The sequence below is a fragment of the Lutra lutra genome, chromosome 5 (genome assembly GCF_902655055.1).
Source record: "Lutra lutra chromosome 5, mLutLut1.2, whole genome shotgun sequence".
Lineage (NCBI taxonomy): Eukaryota > Metazoa > Chordata > Mammalia > Carnivora > Mustelidae > Lutra > Lutra lutra.
In genome coordinates this window covers 29,284,086-29,302,418 of record NC_062282.1, presented here as the reverse complement: position 1 = coordinate 29,302,418, position 18,333 = coordinate 29,284,086, and the positions used below count along the sequence as shown (strand labels likewise).

Genomic DNA, 18,333 nt, shown 5'->3' with positions numbered 1-18,333 from the left:
TGGAGAGTGTTCAAAGATCTGATTAATTATGGGGACACAAATGGTAGATTCTGTAGGCTCAAATTAATTTAAGAACTGTGTTCTAAATTATATTAGAAAACATCTTATTGACACAAACCTCAAATTCCTTGAAAAGTTTCTAAGTTAAATTTTTGAAACTTAAATTTGTTGCTCAGAGTGTCATAGTCTTACATGTAGATAAAAAATTAAACATGCAAATCTCTTAAATTTGGAGACAGTGCAAAAATTTTTAGGAGCTTAATAATGGGAAGGTATTTAGAAGAATAAAGTACTATTTCTCGTACATCTATATGTTTAGTCCTTGAAATAAAAAGGATAAATACAAACCAAATGGTAAGTCAGAAGTTGATTAATGCCTAATTAAAAGAAAATTCTAGGGGTGCCTGGGTGGCTCAGTGGGTTAAAGCCTCTGCCTTCGGCTCAGGTCACGATCCCAGGGTCCTGGGATGGAGCAGCCCCGCATCAGGCTCTCTGCTTGGCAGGGAGCCGGCTTCCCTTCCTCTCTCTCTGCCCGCCTCTCTGCCTGCTTGTGATTTCTGTCTGTCAAATGGATAAATAAAATCTTAAAAGAAATAAATAAAAAGAAAATTCCAAGAGATCACACAGAAATGCAGATTAGTTTACATTATCCTAATTCTATAATGTTAGAGGAAATAATAGTGATTCAGATAACAGGACTCTAAACACTCACTACAAACCCATAGTTCTCAGAGCCCAGTTTAGCCTCCTCCACGTACGGGTTGGGATAAATTAAAAACAAGAAAGAAAAAAAGCCATGAAATTACTGTGATAAATTGTGATAGAAAAGAAATTCCTCTCTTTTAAAACACAGTAGTGGTTGTCACTGCTGCCTTTTCTCAAAAACTGATTTCATTTGTAAAAATAAAATGAAATGGATGATTGGAGTCTGGATGTTTGTTAAGAAAATAGCCTTTCAGTCAAAATTTGACCACCATCTGCCTTTTTCTGGTGCTGACAAAAGTCTCCTTCCATGAAAGAATCATTGATTTAATCTTAACTTTTATATGTACTCTTCTGTGCTAAGTAGACCAATGGGTAGATTGGCAGGACTAATGTACCAAGGTAAAATTGATTAAATTTGCTCTAATATATTTGATCTCTGTTCCTCTCTCTCACTTTTTCCTGTGCGAAGTTGGGGGTTGTGAATGCCAAAGAAAATGTTTACTTAACAAAGATACATTTGAATTTGAGTGTGTTGTGATTGAATGTCGAAAATGAAAACATGTATTTGGAAGGATCGAGTATGCTTTGCTCCAGAGAAATTCATAGCAGCTAATTTTGCCTTTTGTACATTAAAAATAATTACATTATTTCATTCAAGTCCTCTTAATAAGTTGTATTATGACTGGCATGTGGCTGAAAATAGAAATTGGTTAACAATGAGTGTTTGTTGAGTACTCACAGGACTCCTAAAATATTTTAAGAGGAAAATGATCAAATTAGATTCTTACTTGAAACGACCAAGGAAGAACTATCCAATTCCAACAGGGTAACTGAAGAAGACGAATGCAAATTAAAGCTTAGCCATGCAGAATCATGAAGCTTTCTTTGCATCTCCTTTGTGAGTCTGATGTAGGCACAGTCTAACTATGACAACTATCACAAATATGTATTCTATAACGTGGTGTCATGTGGGATGTATATTTCATTAGAATAGATACACTTCGGGCTTTGGACAGAGATGATTTCAATGAGAAACATCCCATGGGATCAATTCTATTCCTAACACTTATATCCCAATAGCACAATAAACATGGGGTCTCTGCTTCCCCCATAGACACTATTTGTACTGCACTGAGGAAGGAATTACTTGTACCTGCAAAGTTTCAAGGAGTCTTTCTTTTCTTCCTCAAAAATTCCTTTTAGAGCATTATTTGTGAGTAATATAATTTTGATTTCTCATAATAAGAAATACGGAAATACGAAGTTTTCAAAGACTTAGGAACCATGCAGCGGTATTTTCTCCTTAAACAGATATGATGCCACAAATATGATGCCACAAATTGTTTTCCTTCTAACATCCAACTCCCCTGTCCCAGTAGGGAGGTTAAATGGTCTTTGTCAATGTGGGCAAACTGCTACACAGCCTGACTAGGGGGGCACCTCCTGAGAAGCCTGGGTGCCAAGCTTAATCAGAGAGGAGACACGCTGTCTGCCTTCAGGCAGCTTGCGTTTGGAGAGGACACTCTGACCCTGAGCCAGCAACAGCAAATCACAGGGCTGAAGAATAAAGTCGACAAATACCAGAGTGTGGTTCTGTCCGACCACAGGGGGCAGACATTACTGAACAATGTCTAACGTTTGTTTGTTTATTTATTGAGGATTTTAATCTTATGCCCCTTTTGTGGATTTCAACACAGAAAGGATAATCTGAAACAGCAAAATAAACAGAGGAAACCAACTGCTAGTGAAAAAAGTCCGTTCCTTATTATCAAGGATAGTTCATGTAATACTCTGTGTTCTTCATAATTCCCGAGTTCCTTGGTCAGAACAAAATCCATCCTGTGTCTGGCAGCATCCCTAAGGCTTCCTTACTTGATAGCAACTTCGAAAGACCTAACAAGCTTTAGTTTTCCCTTAATAATAAAGATTTTTTTTTTAAAGACATGTTCAGTGGCTTCAATTCAGCTTAAGCCAAAGAGTCTTTGGAGGTTTCCTTTAATGAACACAAAGGAATGACTTATAATTAGTCTGTACGTTACATCTACATATACTGCTGGGGGGGATGTAAAATAGCGCAACTACTTTGGGAAATAGTCTGGTAGCTCTTCAAAAGATTAAGCCGAGTTACCATATGATTCAGCAATTCTGCTCCTAGGCATATACCCAAAAGAAATAAAAACACATGCCCATAACTGTTCATGCAAAATTATTCATTATAGCAAAAAAAAAAAAGTGAACAACCCAAATGTCCACCAACTGATAAGTGGACACATACCACGTGGTACGTCCGCACAATGAAATATCATGTGGCCATAAAATGGAAGGAAATACTAAGACGTGTGACAGCATGGATGAACCTTGAAAACATGCCAAGTGAGAGAAGCCCATCACAAAGAACCATATCCTGTAAAATTCCAGGCATATGAAATGTCTTGAATAGACAGATCTATAGAGAAAGAAAATATATTGGTGTTTCCTGGGGCTGGGGAAATGGGGTAATTAGGGAGTGTGTGGATTGTGGTGATGGATGCCCAACTCTGAATGCGCTAAAAGCCATTGAATTATGCACATAATTTGGGTAGACTGCATGCATGTGAATTATATCTCAATTAAGTGCCTTCTTAAAGGGTGGCTCAGTTAGTAGAGCCTGCAACTCTTGATCTTGGAGTCATGAGTTCAAGCCCCACGTTGGGTATAGAATTTACTTAAAAACAAAAACAAAAACAAACCAGTAGATCCAAACAAACCATATTTATGGGGCACCGGGCTGGCTCAGTCAGTAAAGCACGCAACTGTTCATCTTGGGACTATGAGTTTGAGCCCCATGCTGGGTGTACAAATTACTTAAAAGTAAAATCTTTAAAAAAAAAACAACTAAGATCTTAAAAAAAAAAAAAAACTAAGATAAACCTAAATCTATCAATACCAATGAATAATTTTAGAGGCTTCACAGAAATAAAAGAACCTCCCCCTCTATGGTAAAAGGGCTTCTATCATTTTATCTATGTATCCATCCATCCATCCATCCATCCATCCATGAATTGCTCCGCCCAATGTGGGGCTCAAACTCATGACCCCAAGATCAAGAGTCTTACACTCCTCCAACTGAGCCAGCCAGGCGCCCTGGCTTCTATTATTCTCAGGAATAAGGGGAGATTAGCAGAGGATGGCAAAGTGCTGCAGCAAGAGTTTCTAGCAATTTAAAGTCTGATACATGCTGTTATGTAACACTCTTTCACATAAGGGAAGCATGCTTCTGTGATGTATGCAGCACTTTTCAAGCACTTGACCTCACTTGGTAGTTGTTAAGTTACTGTTCAGATGTTTATTTAATAGGAAGTTATATAGAGGCTTGCAAGCTATGTTCCCATTGAACATCTGTGTTCTGTTAAGCTAAACCCGAATGTTTTCTACTAAAAGGAAGTGACACTGGGTGCTCAGTTCAGAGGGAAAAGCAATGAATAAAGTCAATGGATTGAATTCTCTCAATTTAAAAATTTTCCACCACAAACTTTTCTTTTCCTTCCTTTCTTCCTCTCTCCCTCCCTTCCTTCCTTTTCTTTCTTTTTTTTTTTTTTTTAGAAAGAGAGTCATCCAGGGTGGCGTAGGGTCAGAGGGAGAGGGAGAGAGAATCTTAAGCAGGCTCCATGCCCAGCATGGAGCCCCATGGGTTCTATCTCATGACCCTGAGATCATGACCTGAGCCAAAATCAAGAGTTGGACGCTCAACTAAGGAACCCAGGTGCACCCACCATAAATTTTTCTTAAGGCTTTCTTGACTTCTACTGATCTCAATGGTAGTAGATAAAAGGGTTTGAAAACTATGTAATACTATTCCTAAATGGTATTAGAGAACTTAAAATTGCCAATTATGCTTAGATTAACAGCTTATACATGGAAATATGTTTATAGTTTTGCCCTTATACTGCATGAGAGCCATATTGTCTTATAGCAAATGTGCTCCTATATCATATAGAATTTAATATATAAACATTTTTTAATGGACCCATAAAAGTATTATGAATTATCATTTTGTTATTTCTAAATATGATTAAAAACTACTACACTGCCTGGCTCTAAAACTGTGTTTGGGATCCTTGTCAAAAAGGGATGCTTGCAGACATGTCATTAAGCCTACGTCCCAAGATAAGACTCCCAAACTCAATTCTAAAATTAAAAAGGACATGACAAGATTCCAGTAGAGAAGCACTAATGTTTCCATTTTTTCTTAAATACTTAGTGTGTAGGTTAGGTGTCCTGATATTAAGGATTTTTTTTTCTTCTTCTATGTATCCCTATATTATAATTTGGGAAACTTTTGTGACATACTTTTTGGTAGATAGCTTTAAAATAATGAAACTTCACTTCTTAGCACAAACACCCTTGAGAACATTGCATTGCTATTACAGCTTAACTAGAAATAATCTAGTACAGAAACAAATTCTGAAAAAGTTGTACATTAAAAGAGTTATCAAGAGATGAGGTACTGACAGACTTTGAGTTAGAAGGACCTTGGGAATACAGAACAAACATACAAAGCTCTGTGTGCACATACACACACTCATATTATGCTGTAATGAAAACTGTGCCCCCACGATGTTTCATATCGTAAACATCTACGAGATCATCCCCTACTAAAGACATTCATGCTCTGTTTGCAGAAGAGTTTTGGTAGTTAATGTAAAGCACTGGTAGAAAGATTGTACCCAAATGGAAAGAAAGTAATGTCAGTCAGTAAAGCACGCAACTTGGCAATGCTTGCTTGGCAAAACCTTCTTCATTGACAGCTCTTAGGGTATGCGTGTATGTGTTGGCAGGTGGCATAGGCCATTAAAGAAACATAAAATATGTTAAAATCACCTTAAAATGTTATAACCATCTTATGTGTCCTCTGTTTTTAGAAGTGTAATGAAATACCTGGGATTTGCTTCAAAATAATCCAGTAGTGGGACCGAGTATAGGTCAGGGAGGCGGCCCAGGGATACTACAGATGAAACAAGACTGTGTGTGTATACGTACAGATATTTTTGCTGGAAAGTACTGATAAGTTCTGGTAATGTGGATGTTGTTTTAGCAAGCTGGATCTAGGAGACTTATAGTCATCTTGATCTTATGGAATACTTTCTAAAACATTAGCCAACAGCTCCTTCTGACTTGTTGCTTGTCTCCAGAATCAAAGAACTCAGACACCGGCCACCTTTCCTCCAACACCCTGTGAAAGGAAACCCCCTTAGTAATTCAGGGGAATTTTCTTTCCTCTGAAGAAAACTCGGGTAGAAACCCAAGCAATTGTTGAAAATAAATAAATACACAAATGGCAAAACATCTTTCCCCACATGAGGAAGTTCAGGAAGCAGACATTTGAAATTGTAGAAATTGATGGGTTCCTAAATCAAGTGATCATGGGTCATGCACTGGCTTGCAGCCTGGGGATCTGACATTATGAGGCAAACATTGTCTTCATGAGGACACTAAAAAGAAGTTTAAAGCCTAAAAACCTAGATTCTACCCAGATTCAAAACTGGCTGGATTATTCCAGCAGATCAATCCTCTAGCAGAATGTAACACCACCCCAAAACTTTCTTTCTGCTTATCATGAGATGCTCTCTAAACACGGAACAGAGGGATGATGGGGGTACTTAGCATGCCTGCAGTCATACAATCCATGACACTGTCACAGAAAGCCTTGTCTGGCTATAGAAACTCTCTCTTCCTATCTTTGTGTATATGTGTGTGTATATGCACGTATATGTCTTTCTGTTGGTAGACACTCTGGCATCATTTTTCTTGGCTTTCTGGGACACAGACAAGACTTTTATTTGTTTGTTTGTTTGTTTGTTTTAAAATTTTATTTCTTTATTGGCGGGGGGGAGCAGAGGGAGAGGGATAAGCAGACTCCATGCCCAGTGCAGAGCCCCACACAGGGCTTGATTTCCCAACCCTGAAATCATGACCTGAGCCCAAATCAAGAGTCTGACACTTAACCAGCGGAGTCACTCAGGCACCTCCAGACAAGTGTTTTTTTAACAGACACAGGTTCCCAAACATTTTCAGGATAACTGGTTCTCCTAGGAGAAGTTCATTCAAATCAGAATCAATAGACTGGGTGTCTCTGTGTGTTTGGGAGTACTTTCATGTTTTGCTCTATGTATTTCTATATTGTTTTGCTCATGCAAATGATAAACATTCATTTTACGTAAATGATTTTTAACTAAAATCATATGGGGAAAATAATGCTGTCTTTGGAAGCATGCACTAGTAGGGGCAAGGGAAAAGCCAGAGAATGCTTCCTGGAAGAGGGAGTATCTGAACTCATAAGAACCTGACCTAAGTGATCATAGCCCCAAAGAATGATTCTAGAAAAACTGTGAAGTGGTGGTTCTTAACCCTGGTACACCATAAAATCACCTGGAGAGCTATAGAGACACATCAACCCCCATGCCCTATTTCAGATCAATTAACTGAAGAATTTGGAGGGTTGGGGGTTGGGGGAGGGGAGGTGATGTCTGGGCACCATATAGTGTAATTATCCTGAATGGGACAGTACAGACTCTCAGAACATGGACTCCAGAAGTGAGTGGTGCATAAGGTTGTAGAAGCTCACTGTAGAAGCAGCCCTGCCCCCAGGCCCCACCCACCACTTCCAGTCCTTGAACATAATTTCCAGTCAGAATTCATCAGGTAACTTACTCTCCCAGAAGCCATGATGGCACCAACAGAACAAAACCATCTATTCCCAGCACCCTCCACAGACCTACAGTGCCACAGTGCTTTGAAGGAAATTACCAAATTGGTAATATAAGGGGGAACCATTTATTTTTCTTAAAGAGTGATTTAATTTTACAGGAAGCTTTTAAAATTTCTTTTTAATTTTTTTGAGGAAGCTTTCAAAAAATTTCCTACAAAGCAGAACTGATGGAAAGCACAGGCTAATTTGAAGCTTCTGCAATTTACAGATAAGAGTTCCCGACTCATGCCCAAGCCTTCTGGAAAGTTGCATCTGACAGAGAGTCTTGAACGTATGGCCTCTGATCTTTCAACTCAAGAACTGTTCCATTTTCACCACAAACATGTTTCCAGAAACATTCAGTTCTGAGAGGTCAGGTGACCACAGGCTGAACTCCTTTGGGCCAGTGGTTTATTGCTGCTGCTACAACAGCTTGTCCAAACCCAGCCAGTGTGATCAGAGGATTGGGTCCAGGAAGGTGTCCTACCCCATCATGTGACATCTGGAGCCCTGGGTTCAGTTTTGGGAATGGGGTACAAGGGATGGCAATCAGGGTCGTGAAGAGCCCAGAAGACCGGGGACACTTAGCTTATGTTTAGGTGTCCTTTGGATCATTGGAAAAACTGTCATTCTCCACTGCTCCATATGGCACAAATAGGAACACTGGGAGGAACTTATAGGAGACAGACTTCTCAACAGTTCCGACCGTCTGAGAGTGGAATGTTTAGGGGGCAGCTGACAGCCACCTTCCAGGGGTGTGTGTGTGGTGGTTCCCGCTGTGGGTGCCAGGCTGCACCCTATCACCTCTGTGTGACTTCCAGCTAGGAGAGCCTCAAGTCTCCTCCTGGCTCCTCCTTCTGAAAGCGACAGTTTCTGTGGTTGAAACCCTGTCAGGAGGCTCTTCTCTCAGAATTCACATCCAAGAGGCCACATTTCCAGGGTGGGGGAGGGGAGGTGATTTTTGCTGGGAAACTCTCAGGGCCCACCCCTGGCTCTTACTGCATTGAATGGGGAGAGTCAGGTGTGAGGAAAACGAGGAGGAACACCACGGCACATGCTCCATCTCCCACTAACAGAGCTGTTTCCTGCTAGGGAGCAGGAGTTTCCTGAACGTTGGAGAATCCAGAAGAGGATGGTCACATTGCTCCTTGTGTCCTTTGTTTCCCACTGGGCTCACCCTACCTGGGTCACCACTACCCTGTCATAGTGCAGTCCTAGGCCTATCTCCCAACCAGACTTGGAACTCCTTGAGGTGGGGCCTTGTCTTCCTCACTGTGGTATCCTCAGGTCCTAGAAAAGTGGCTGGTACGTGAAAAGTCTCTACAAATGTTTACCGAATGAAGTTGTCTGTGATAGAAAGGTAGACTTTTTCTGCAATAGCTAGACTTATATGATTCTGTCTACATCTCAACAAAACCCCAAATCCACTAAAATTTTTTAAAATAAAACTTAAAAAATAATTACCCAGATTCCTTTCAACGTGATGCAAAAAAAGAAAAAAAAAAAAGCCAGGCGATCTCTACCCCACAGATAGCCTTCCCATTTTATCCCACCCCCTCCTTCTCCAGATGGACATTCCTTGCCTCTCTTCCCAGGTTTTTGAGCAGCTCTAGAGAGAAAATAAAGCAGGGCCTGTTTCCAGGCCACCATGAAGATCGGATGCGTGTTGAAACAGAGACTCAGTTTGTCTCGAGTTTTGGTTTGCGGGGAAGGCTCTCCTCACAGTGTGTGGAACCCGGGGTCCTACGGATTCCGGGGTGACACACACTGGGCCCGAGTTTCTCAGGAAAGACTGCAGAGTTGTATAACCAATGAAAATATTTAGAATTTTGCAGCTGGGATAAGGCAAATACATCTCACGCTGGAGGGCAGAAACCAATCCCCTCCAGTGGTGAAGAAGGAATTCTCTCTGGCTCCCGTGTTATTACTTGATTAACTTCACGGTTTCTTAAATTTACCTTTAATGGGAAAGTGATCGTGGCAAGGATCACACACAGGAGACATGTACAGTCTGGAGGCTTTGTGCTGTGCTTCTGAATGAAAACTGTGTCCTCTTGCTCTAGAACTTGTATTTATACAAAGTGGACCACCAGGATGGCTCTTACTGATGTTACTGTGATGGACAAAAGCTCCCCAGCACATGATATGTGCCAGTCATAAATCCTCACACCGTAGGATGTACCCATGACAAAGGTGCTGTTATCCCCTCCATTTTACAGAGAATGAAAGGGAGGCCCAAAGCATCTCCTCCCCACCTAAGACAGACACTTTCTTTCCTTCTATAAAATGTATGCATGGGGAGAAGGGGAGAAATCTACAGTCTCTTTTCTCATACGTAAACGCCTGGAGTATTTCAAATAGGCCTTAGCTATACCCCAGGGCCATGACAATCAATAGTTTAAAATATTACGTTTTTCTTATGTGATTTTGGCTTTCATTTTCGAAGCCCTTCATAAGCTCTTTACATGTCCAAGTAATCGATTAGGAATTGTCTAGCTCATTTTTTGCCCTCTCATGTTCAAAGAAATGACAAATCTTTAGATTATTCTTATTGTAACCGCTATTTTTCCGAAGCCAGAGGGATATACTTTGAGGTACAACACTTACTGTTCTTTTATTTTAAAGATTTTTTTTTTTTAATTTATTTGACAGAGAGATCACAAGTAGGCAGAGAGGCAGGCAGAGAGAGAAGAGGAAGCAGGCTCCCTGCCGAGCAGAGAGCCCGATGCGGGGCTCGATCCCAGGACTCTGAGATCATGACCTGAGCCGAAGGCAGCGGCTTAACCCACTGAGCCACCCAGGCGCCCTGTTCTTTTATTTTAAAGGCAAAAGGGCCCTTGTCGGTGATGGCAGCTTGTTGGCCTTAATGATGGTTAAGTTCTATGTTCCACCAACTACATTGGTCAATAGGTTGGGGAGGACGCTGCCTAAGGAGTATGTAACACGCCACAGAGCCTGTCACACAGAGGAGGAAGTACAGGCTGGCAGGTAATGTTCTGTTTTTCTGGACTTAAAAATACTTGTTTGATTTTGGATATAAATAGAGTTATTAGTTTTCCAAGGACAAAAGGGCTCCAAAGTTCTTTTGCCCTTGGGAATGTTTAGGCAGAAGCTGGACAATGACTTGGAGGAGATACTGCAAGGCTGGTTGGATCGCATAGTGTTTCCAAAGTGGAGTAAATACAGTGGTATTCATTTATTCTGGTGGGACAGAAATCCCTCTTTAGCGAACAGTAAATCACATAGTAAGAAAGTCATTCTTTTCAATTCTCTTTCAGTTCCTGTGTTACAGGAGTGACTAGTCTTATTGTGGTACTAAATGCATTTAACACTTCATCAACACCACCCCCTCTCCCCATCAGGCACCTTTTTAAACAATGAGAGCACAGGTGTCAGGTTCTCAAAACCTTTGGCAGGCAATAGTAGCAATCCAGAATTTTATTACATTGTAATTTATTATCTCCCTCACAAGACAAGTAACAGGAAATTTCTGTAATGATTTAAAGCACTGGAAGAAAAGTATGTTGATTTCAAGAACATTTTAAGGAAATGAGAATAGGGGCATTAGCCATATAACTTTGGGATGGAGATGCCGTGACACAGAAGGTCAGATCTGGGATCATGTTCCTAAAATCAAATGTCTTTCTTGTTGCCCTGGTTGCCCTCCCTTGTACCCCACTTCCAGAATTGAACCAGGTACTCCAGATGTCACATGATGGGGTTGGGACACCGACCTGGACCCAACACTCCACTCACACTGGCTGGGTTTGAGCCAACTGCTGTATCAACTGCAACAAACCAGTAGCTCAGAGGAGTTCACCTAACAGAGTGTGAGTCACCTAACTCACTTGTGAGTCACCTAACAGAGGTCACCTAACAGAAGGCCAGCCTTACTCCCTCATGGCTGGAATTGGGATTTGCTTAAAATATCGTGTGATTTCTGGGCAGCTCTCCCTGTCTAACCAACACACTTCCTCTTGGGGATTGTATCTTTGTGTTCATGTCTCTCTTGTGCCTAGCTTAGTGTCTGACATAGTAAGAGCTCAGAAAATAGCTGTTAACGAATGAATGAATGAATGAATGTTGAAAGATAACCTCTGTCCATCTTATAACCTCAAGTCCAGAGTGCCCTGCCATGGGCCACAGACACTGGTCCCACTCTACTGCTGTTGGCCTTCCCCCACCTGTCCCCTTTTACTTTCATTATACCCAACTCCACAGAGATCGCTGGCCAGGTGATGCTCCCCACTTCCTGAAGGCCAGAGACACAGGCTGAGGTAAGTAATTGAGGAGGAATGCACATTTAGATGAGGAAAGAAGACAGTACTAGGTTTTCTAAAAAGATGAAGGAGGAGGTGATAGTTATGTCTACACGGCACAACTTGAAATGGAGTTTAATTATTATCTAGTAAATTCAATCAGGCTAAGCCAGCCAAACCAACTCATATTTCTGGCATGAAATACCTAGTTTGGCTGCCTGGGCTGACCAAATCAATAGAGATCGGCGCCAAACCTCTATTTTATTGAGTGGTGTGTTGGCACCAACTTACTCTTCTTGTTTAAAAACACAGGTACTTGAGTACAAATCCAGCCATCGGCTTGCTCCCAGCTTCTCTGGCAGCTCTGGAATGTTAATACACACTGAGGATATTTGGAAAGACTGGAATTTCAAATTTGGGAAGAGGAGAACATGGCTTATTAGAGCTTTAGAGCTCCAATTCACAAATGTGGATGTTTCAAGTACGAAAATCTAACTTAGATTTCTGAGTTTAAATAGGACTTTAATACTATTAAATGTGCAGAATCTTTCAAAACAAAATACCTAATCCAACAAATGCATTAAGGGCTTTGTGCATTTCACTTCCGTCTGCAGAAACTCTGGGACTTTTGACTTGAAAGCATTGAGTCTGTAAAATATTTTCCTCCTGGGAAATATTTCTAGGGGAGCATGAGCCCTGAGTTCTGATTCTGGTGTTCCTGCCAAGTGTGGGAAAGATCAGCACAACTCTGACACAATATGGTTATACCCAGAAGATGGAGAGGAGACATTTTCCAATCACTATTTGCTTAGGTGGCAATAAATGTGGTGTTTAGTAATATGTCAAGTGGAGGTTTGGCATGGAACCGCCAACAGTTGAAGAGGGCCATAAGGGAAACCCAGTGATCTATGGGTGCATCCAGTTAGCAGGCACCCCTTACAATGAATAGCACCAACGTTCAAACCCGAGTGCCTATATTGGTAGCCCAAGAGTTGGTTTGGGCCAACTCTTTGTTGATGAGCTTTGTTTGGCTTGCAGTGTTTTGTTCTGTTAATTGTATCAAGGTTGGAAAATCTGGAGGTTCTTAACAATTTTTAGGCTTCTGCACTCTCTTGAAAAGTCAGCAGATTTGGGCCGCATTGACACATGGCAAAAATGTGGTCTCTCGTCTACACTATTCTGTGGCTGGATCCCCTTCCACTTATCATCACGCTTGTGCCTGTTACTTCTCCTGTCAAAGCAAACTATTTCTCTGTGTCCATGCCTCTATCACAGTAAGAACACAAAAAGTAGCCTTAAAGGGCAGCTTCATAGTTATTCATCCCCTGCTTGGCCATGGGCAGCATTTGAGTGTCCTTTTCCATTCTAAAATAACAGTTCTGGGGCGCCTGGGTGGCTCAGTGGGTTAAAGCCTCTGCCTTCAGCTCAGGTCATGATCTCAGGGTCCTGGGATCGAGCCCCGCATTGGGCTCTCTGCTCAGCAGGGACCCTGCTTCCTCCTCTCTCTCTCTGCCTGCCTCTCTGCCTACTTGTGATCTCTGTCTGTCAAATAAATAAATAAAATCTTTAAATAAAATAAAATAACAGTTCTGACTTGGTTCCCTCCCTAGGCAACACATTCTCCGACACTTTCTCTAGCATTTCCCAGCATACATGGGGGTCCTCCAGGGGTGCATGCAATTTTCAGAAGTTCCCCCTGCCTCGTTCCCATTGGGTCATATCCCTCAACCTCTTTTTGGTTTGGAATCACTGTATTTAAAACCCTGAAGTTAAATGATTCTTATTGAATCAATTGTTCATTGTAATTGATCATAAGTATCCAAAATACTATGTAGCTTGGAAATTACTGCTTTGAGGTTAACATGTTAAAAAGATCTTTGGCAAACTAAATTATGTCCCTTGTCTTAACACAGTCCCAGAAAAGGGCTGAGACTCTTTTCATGGTCCCAAGTGGCAGCTTCCCCAACTTGCAATTAGGTCACATTTTAAAAGTTCACTTAATATTGGTTGCTTGCAGTTTATAATTCCTTTCAGTATTATAAATGTTGTTAGTTTTTCCACGGTTTACCCAGAAATTTCTTTTTCACCATGCAAAGGGATTGCATCATAGTGGGTTTTTTTCCTGCAAAATTATTCAATGAAAGCTTGTATTTCTTCAATAAAGTTGGTATACTAAGTATTAGGAAACATCAGGAAAATCCACTTTGAGGTAACTGTCAAGTAAGATTGCTACTAAGGGGAAGTAGTATTTTCTCTAACTGTACCAAATGAGGGCTTTCCTCTTAGAGTGACACAGTGGGTTTTTAGCACAATTACCAGAAAGCAGAAACCTCTGAACCTGGTCCCACCCTCGAAGAGACAGTAGAAAGGAATTCAGAACCCCTCAAGTTTGTGTCCAGGAAGATCACAGTGACTCAAGTCAGATGCCAGCCAGGAGGGATGGGGAAGAGGGACAGCCTGATCCACTAAATAAAATGGTGCATGTGAGTACATTCTGTCCTCTCAGTGCTGTTGCAAGAACTTGCTTCCCAGAAAAATATCACTATGTGGATAATAAAATGAGAATGTGAGCTCACATCAACATCAATCTAGCTTCTATGATAAAAGCTGGGGCTGCTATGGTTATCCCTGGTCAGCAATGGGCCAGGGCACTTTGGTAACAGCACCCCCCATCATCTTGCCTCCATGATTGTTTTATGGGCACTTCCTCCTCCACTGGGAGACTCGTGGACAGGCAATCACTTGTTTAAAGACCTGAACAAGTGGAAGCCAGTAGAGATCCACGAGGCAATGGGGGAAAAGTTGACATAGCTCCTGTCCAAGGAAGGCTAGCCCTCCCAGGCATGTAGTAGTCAGAATCTTGCCCCATGACTTTTTAGTTGTGCTATGAAGTTCTTACTACACAGAGATCTTAAAAAGAGATTATAAATATCCTTGAGAACTCCCTGGGAGGGGAAGGGAAAAGATGCTCAGAGCCAGCTCACATAGAGGGGGAGTGACATGGCCAAGGAGGGACAGTAAGCCAAGGGTGGAAAATAGACCAGGGTCAGTAGTACCTGAGTTTTGGGCTTTAGCTACAAACCCAGAAACCATCCTGCTGGGACAGTGTCTATAGACATTCTTTCTTCATGTCAGAGATGTGCTGTGGGGAAAGAGAAGAGTGGGCAGGAAGGAATGTCTAGTAACTTTTTTTTGCAACTTCTTGACTCCGTTGGCATTCACCAGTCACAAGACACAAATGACTCTTGAAGCACTTCCCATGCAGGAGTCAATTGCTAGCTTACTGCCACAGAAAATAGCTCCTACCCCGCAGATCTTCCACTCGTTGAAAATCCAAGTGTCAATGGACAAAATATCTAGATGGGGAACTCTCCCACCCCCTCCCTGTTCTCCCACCAGCGTAAAAGGTAACGGGGGTGGGGGACAACCAGAGAAGGAAATGACATCATGCGGGTTCACCAGGAAAAGATAAAAGTGTTGGTGGCAGCAGAGTTGGTGAGTGTGGTGTGGGCATTACCTCTTGATGAGGCTTCCAAGAAGGCTCCCGCTCAAGTCCTGGTGGCTCTGAGAACAAGCATTCTTGCATCAATAGCTAATAGGCTGTCCAACCAGATGTTATCTGGGTGGGATAAGAGGGTGAGAAAACAGACCTGTTGTACGCTGTTGTCAACTAGATCGCTGTGGTCAGAGAAGGCTGGCTGTGTCGTGTTTTGCAGGGTGCCTCTTTTGTAGTGAGGCAGACCAGATTACGTGGTTGTTTAAATCTGTTTCCTCTTGTGATTGGTAAAATACGAGAGTTATAATCATTCATGCATTACTAAAGCCTCCTTTCCATCATTCTGAAGGGACTTTTTTTTTTTCTAGAACAGAGCATGCATCCAGCAGAAACCTAAAGCGTTTGCTTTTCTAAGCGATCTTTTGCAATAAGCAGACTTAAAAAAGAACCACACTGCACATGGTACCTGTGACGAGACTGGAGATGATAAGTGGTAACACCAGCATCTGTAACATTCGCATCAGAAGTTCCCCAGGAAAAGAGAAGTACTTGACTTCCCGGTAGCTCATTTTGTAGGGTCGGAGGGTAAATCCAAGGATGGTACCTGAAGTAGGGGGAAAACGGAGAAAATTGAGATTTTTAAAAACTGAAGTTTAGTCATAGTCCTAGGGAAATGAGGAACGATCTGGGGAAATGAGGGATGATTTGGCTGGTGGTCACTCCTGTCCGATGGGAGTACATGTATTTAAGCAGCAAATATTTGTGCTGCTTTAAGAGCAAGGGGTATGCCTATCTCTTGGGTTGTAGTCTAGAAGGGTCTGGCTGAAACCAGGGCTGTCAGCAGGCCTTGGAGAAAAAATGTTACTGGCTTCAGCAAATGAAAAATTTCTTTGTCTAACTTGAATGCAGCGAAATCCATTTTGACATGGCTCAGTACAGAGTTACAAAGATAGGGGCATAACTAGGAGACAAATCATGTATCCATGAACTAAGCAATATAGAAAAAAACCCCCTCATAATGCATTTCCTTTGTAACAACAGATGTTAGGACTGCTAGCATAATCACTTATAAAGGGTGGTGTAATTTAATTTTTTTCCCAAGTAAAGAAATTCCTCTTGTTCACATTGTTAATCCATTTTCATCATCTCCCTGTCTGCACACCATGCTTTCTGTCTACATGGTCTCGGTATTACCTTGGCAACTGTATTGTATAGACTCGTTAGTTGCTGGTAAAAGAAGACTCCAAAATGAGCAGAGGCATTTTTTTCCAAAAATCTTCCCTGAAAACTTTAGGGGGAGTAAGAGAAGGAGAATGCAACTTTCCCCTTAATTTTCCTTCTGCTCCTGGAACTTTAAAAATATATTTAAAAAATAACTTTATCTGTAAATTAAATGATGCACCATAGCTTTTGAACTGTTCGGAAACCAACAAATACACTGAGGAAATTTACTCTCTTCCCCACCTTTCCCTAATTTACTTTCCTTGCCCAAGAAAATGTACTTATCCCAATATTGTAAATATTTTCAAAACTTCTGTCTTGCCATTACTAAAACATGTGAGTTATAGAGAAACACTGAGTTATCTAGAAGTTAGAGGCTGGGGAAGGGGGAGAGAATACTGAGCAGACATTTTTTCCAAGGGAAGCAAGCAGTTCTTTAAAGGAAACTGAATCACCCTGACTTATGAAATGGGCTTCTTCTTTAAGGAAATGCACAAAGTTCATTTCAGTTGTTACAGCAATTCCAATTTCATTTCTTGGGTGTCAGCAACCATGAAGTATCTATCCATTCTTTGATTATGTGCTGTGATGATATTCCAAGTAAGAGTCTGAATCTATGTGACTAGGAAATCTGGCTGATCCGGTTTTCAGGGTCTTTAGGAAAATATTTATCGTGTTTTCCCAATGCAACAATAATATGTTCAAGAGAGAAAAGGTGATCTGGAATACACAGAAAAGAGAGGCAAAAGCCTGCCCCTATTGGTTCTACCACTTAAACGGCAAATAGTTAATGCTCACTGAGCTCTTGCCATACGCCAAGTATTGTCAATGCGCTACTTGTGTTGGTATAATTAACCATCACAAAACTCCCCAGGGGTTGGAACTATCTTACCACCGTTGCACTGATGGAGAAACTGAATCACTGTGAACTTCGAACTTGCCAGATTCCAATAGCTATTCGATACCAAAGTCAAAAAGTGACTCAAGTGACAGAGCTTGGATTTAAACCCAGGCATTTGGACTCAAAGCTCACATTCTTGACCACCTCACAGACTTCCAACCTCTCCAGTAGAGCCAAACAACCGCTGTTAGTGCTTCTGTGAGTTTCTTCCTAGAATGTTCTCATACAGAGCTAAATGTATGGAAATCACACAGAATATACTTTTCCATATACAGTCACCATAAGCATTGCTTTTAGCCGACTGGTATCAGATCCAATGATTGTACCAAATTTACTCAATACTTCCTTTGTTGTTGAATAGTTAGGTTGGTTAGCATTTTTTCACTTTCATGAAGAACACCATGATGAATGAATGAAGGTTGTTTTATAACTAGGAATATTTCTTTAGTGCAGTTTAGAGAAAGGAAACCAGCGCATTAAAGACTATGATGACCGGGACGCCTCGGTGGCTCAGTTGGTTAAGCAGCTGCCTTCGGCTCAGGTTATGATCCTAGCGTCCTGGGATCGAGTCCCACATCGGGCTCCTTGCTCGGCGGGGAGCCTGCTTCTCCCTCTGCCTGCCTTTCTGTCTGCCTGTGCTCGCTCTCTCTCCCTCTCTCTCTGACAAATAAATAAAATCTTAAAAAAAAAAAAGACTATGATGACCTTGATCAATGTTATCAAATTGTTTTCCCAGTGGGTTGGCCCCTCAGTTTAATGCTTTGTTAGTGAATAAAAAGGCTTTAGTATTATCTACCTCTAGGAGCTTAGAGATTTATGATAAAAAACTGTTAGACAATAAATCATTTGTCTGGCTCTGAAAAAAAAAACTGTTAGATAAAATTTGAGAATTTGATGAGTAAATAGTATGTATTTTTTATTTCTTTTCAATTTACTTAACATCTAATGAGGTTAACAATTTCTCATAATTATATATTCTCCAAGCATTTACTAAATCTTTTTTTTTTTTTAAAGATTTTATTTA

The 18,333-nt window shown here is 41.2% G+C and overlaps 1 protein-coding gene across 2 annotated transcripts in view; it reads right to left on the bottom strand.

The window, feature by feature from the left end:
• SLC1A3 (solute carrier family 1 member 3) overlaps positions 1–18,333 on the bottom strand; it is a 77,862-nt gene that overhangs the window by 39,524 nt on the left and 20,005 nt on the right. The window contains exon 3 of one of the 2 annotated variants that reach the window (XM_047730732.1): positions 15,654–15,791. In XM_047730732.1, the coding sequence (XP_047586688.1) occupies positions 15,654–15,791 (138 nt within the window). Of the gene's footprint in view, positions 1–15,208; positions 15,301–15,653; positions 15,792–18,333 lie in introns of those variants that run through there. The other variant, XM_047730733.1, reaches the window with a different exon arrangement.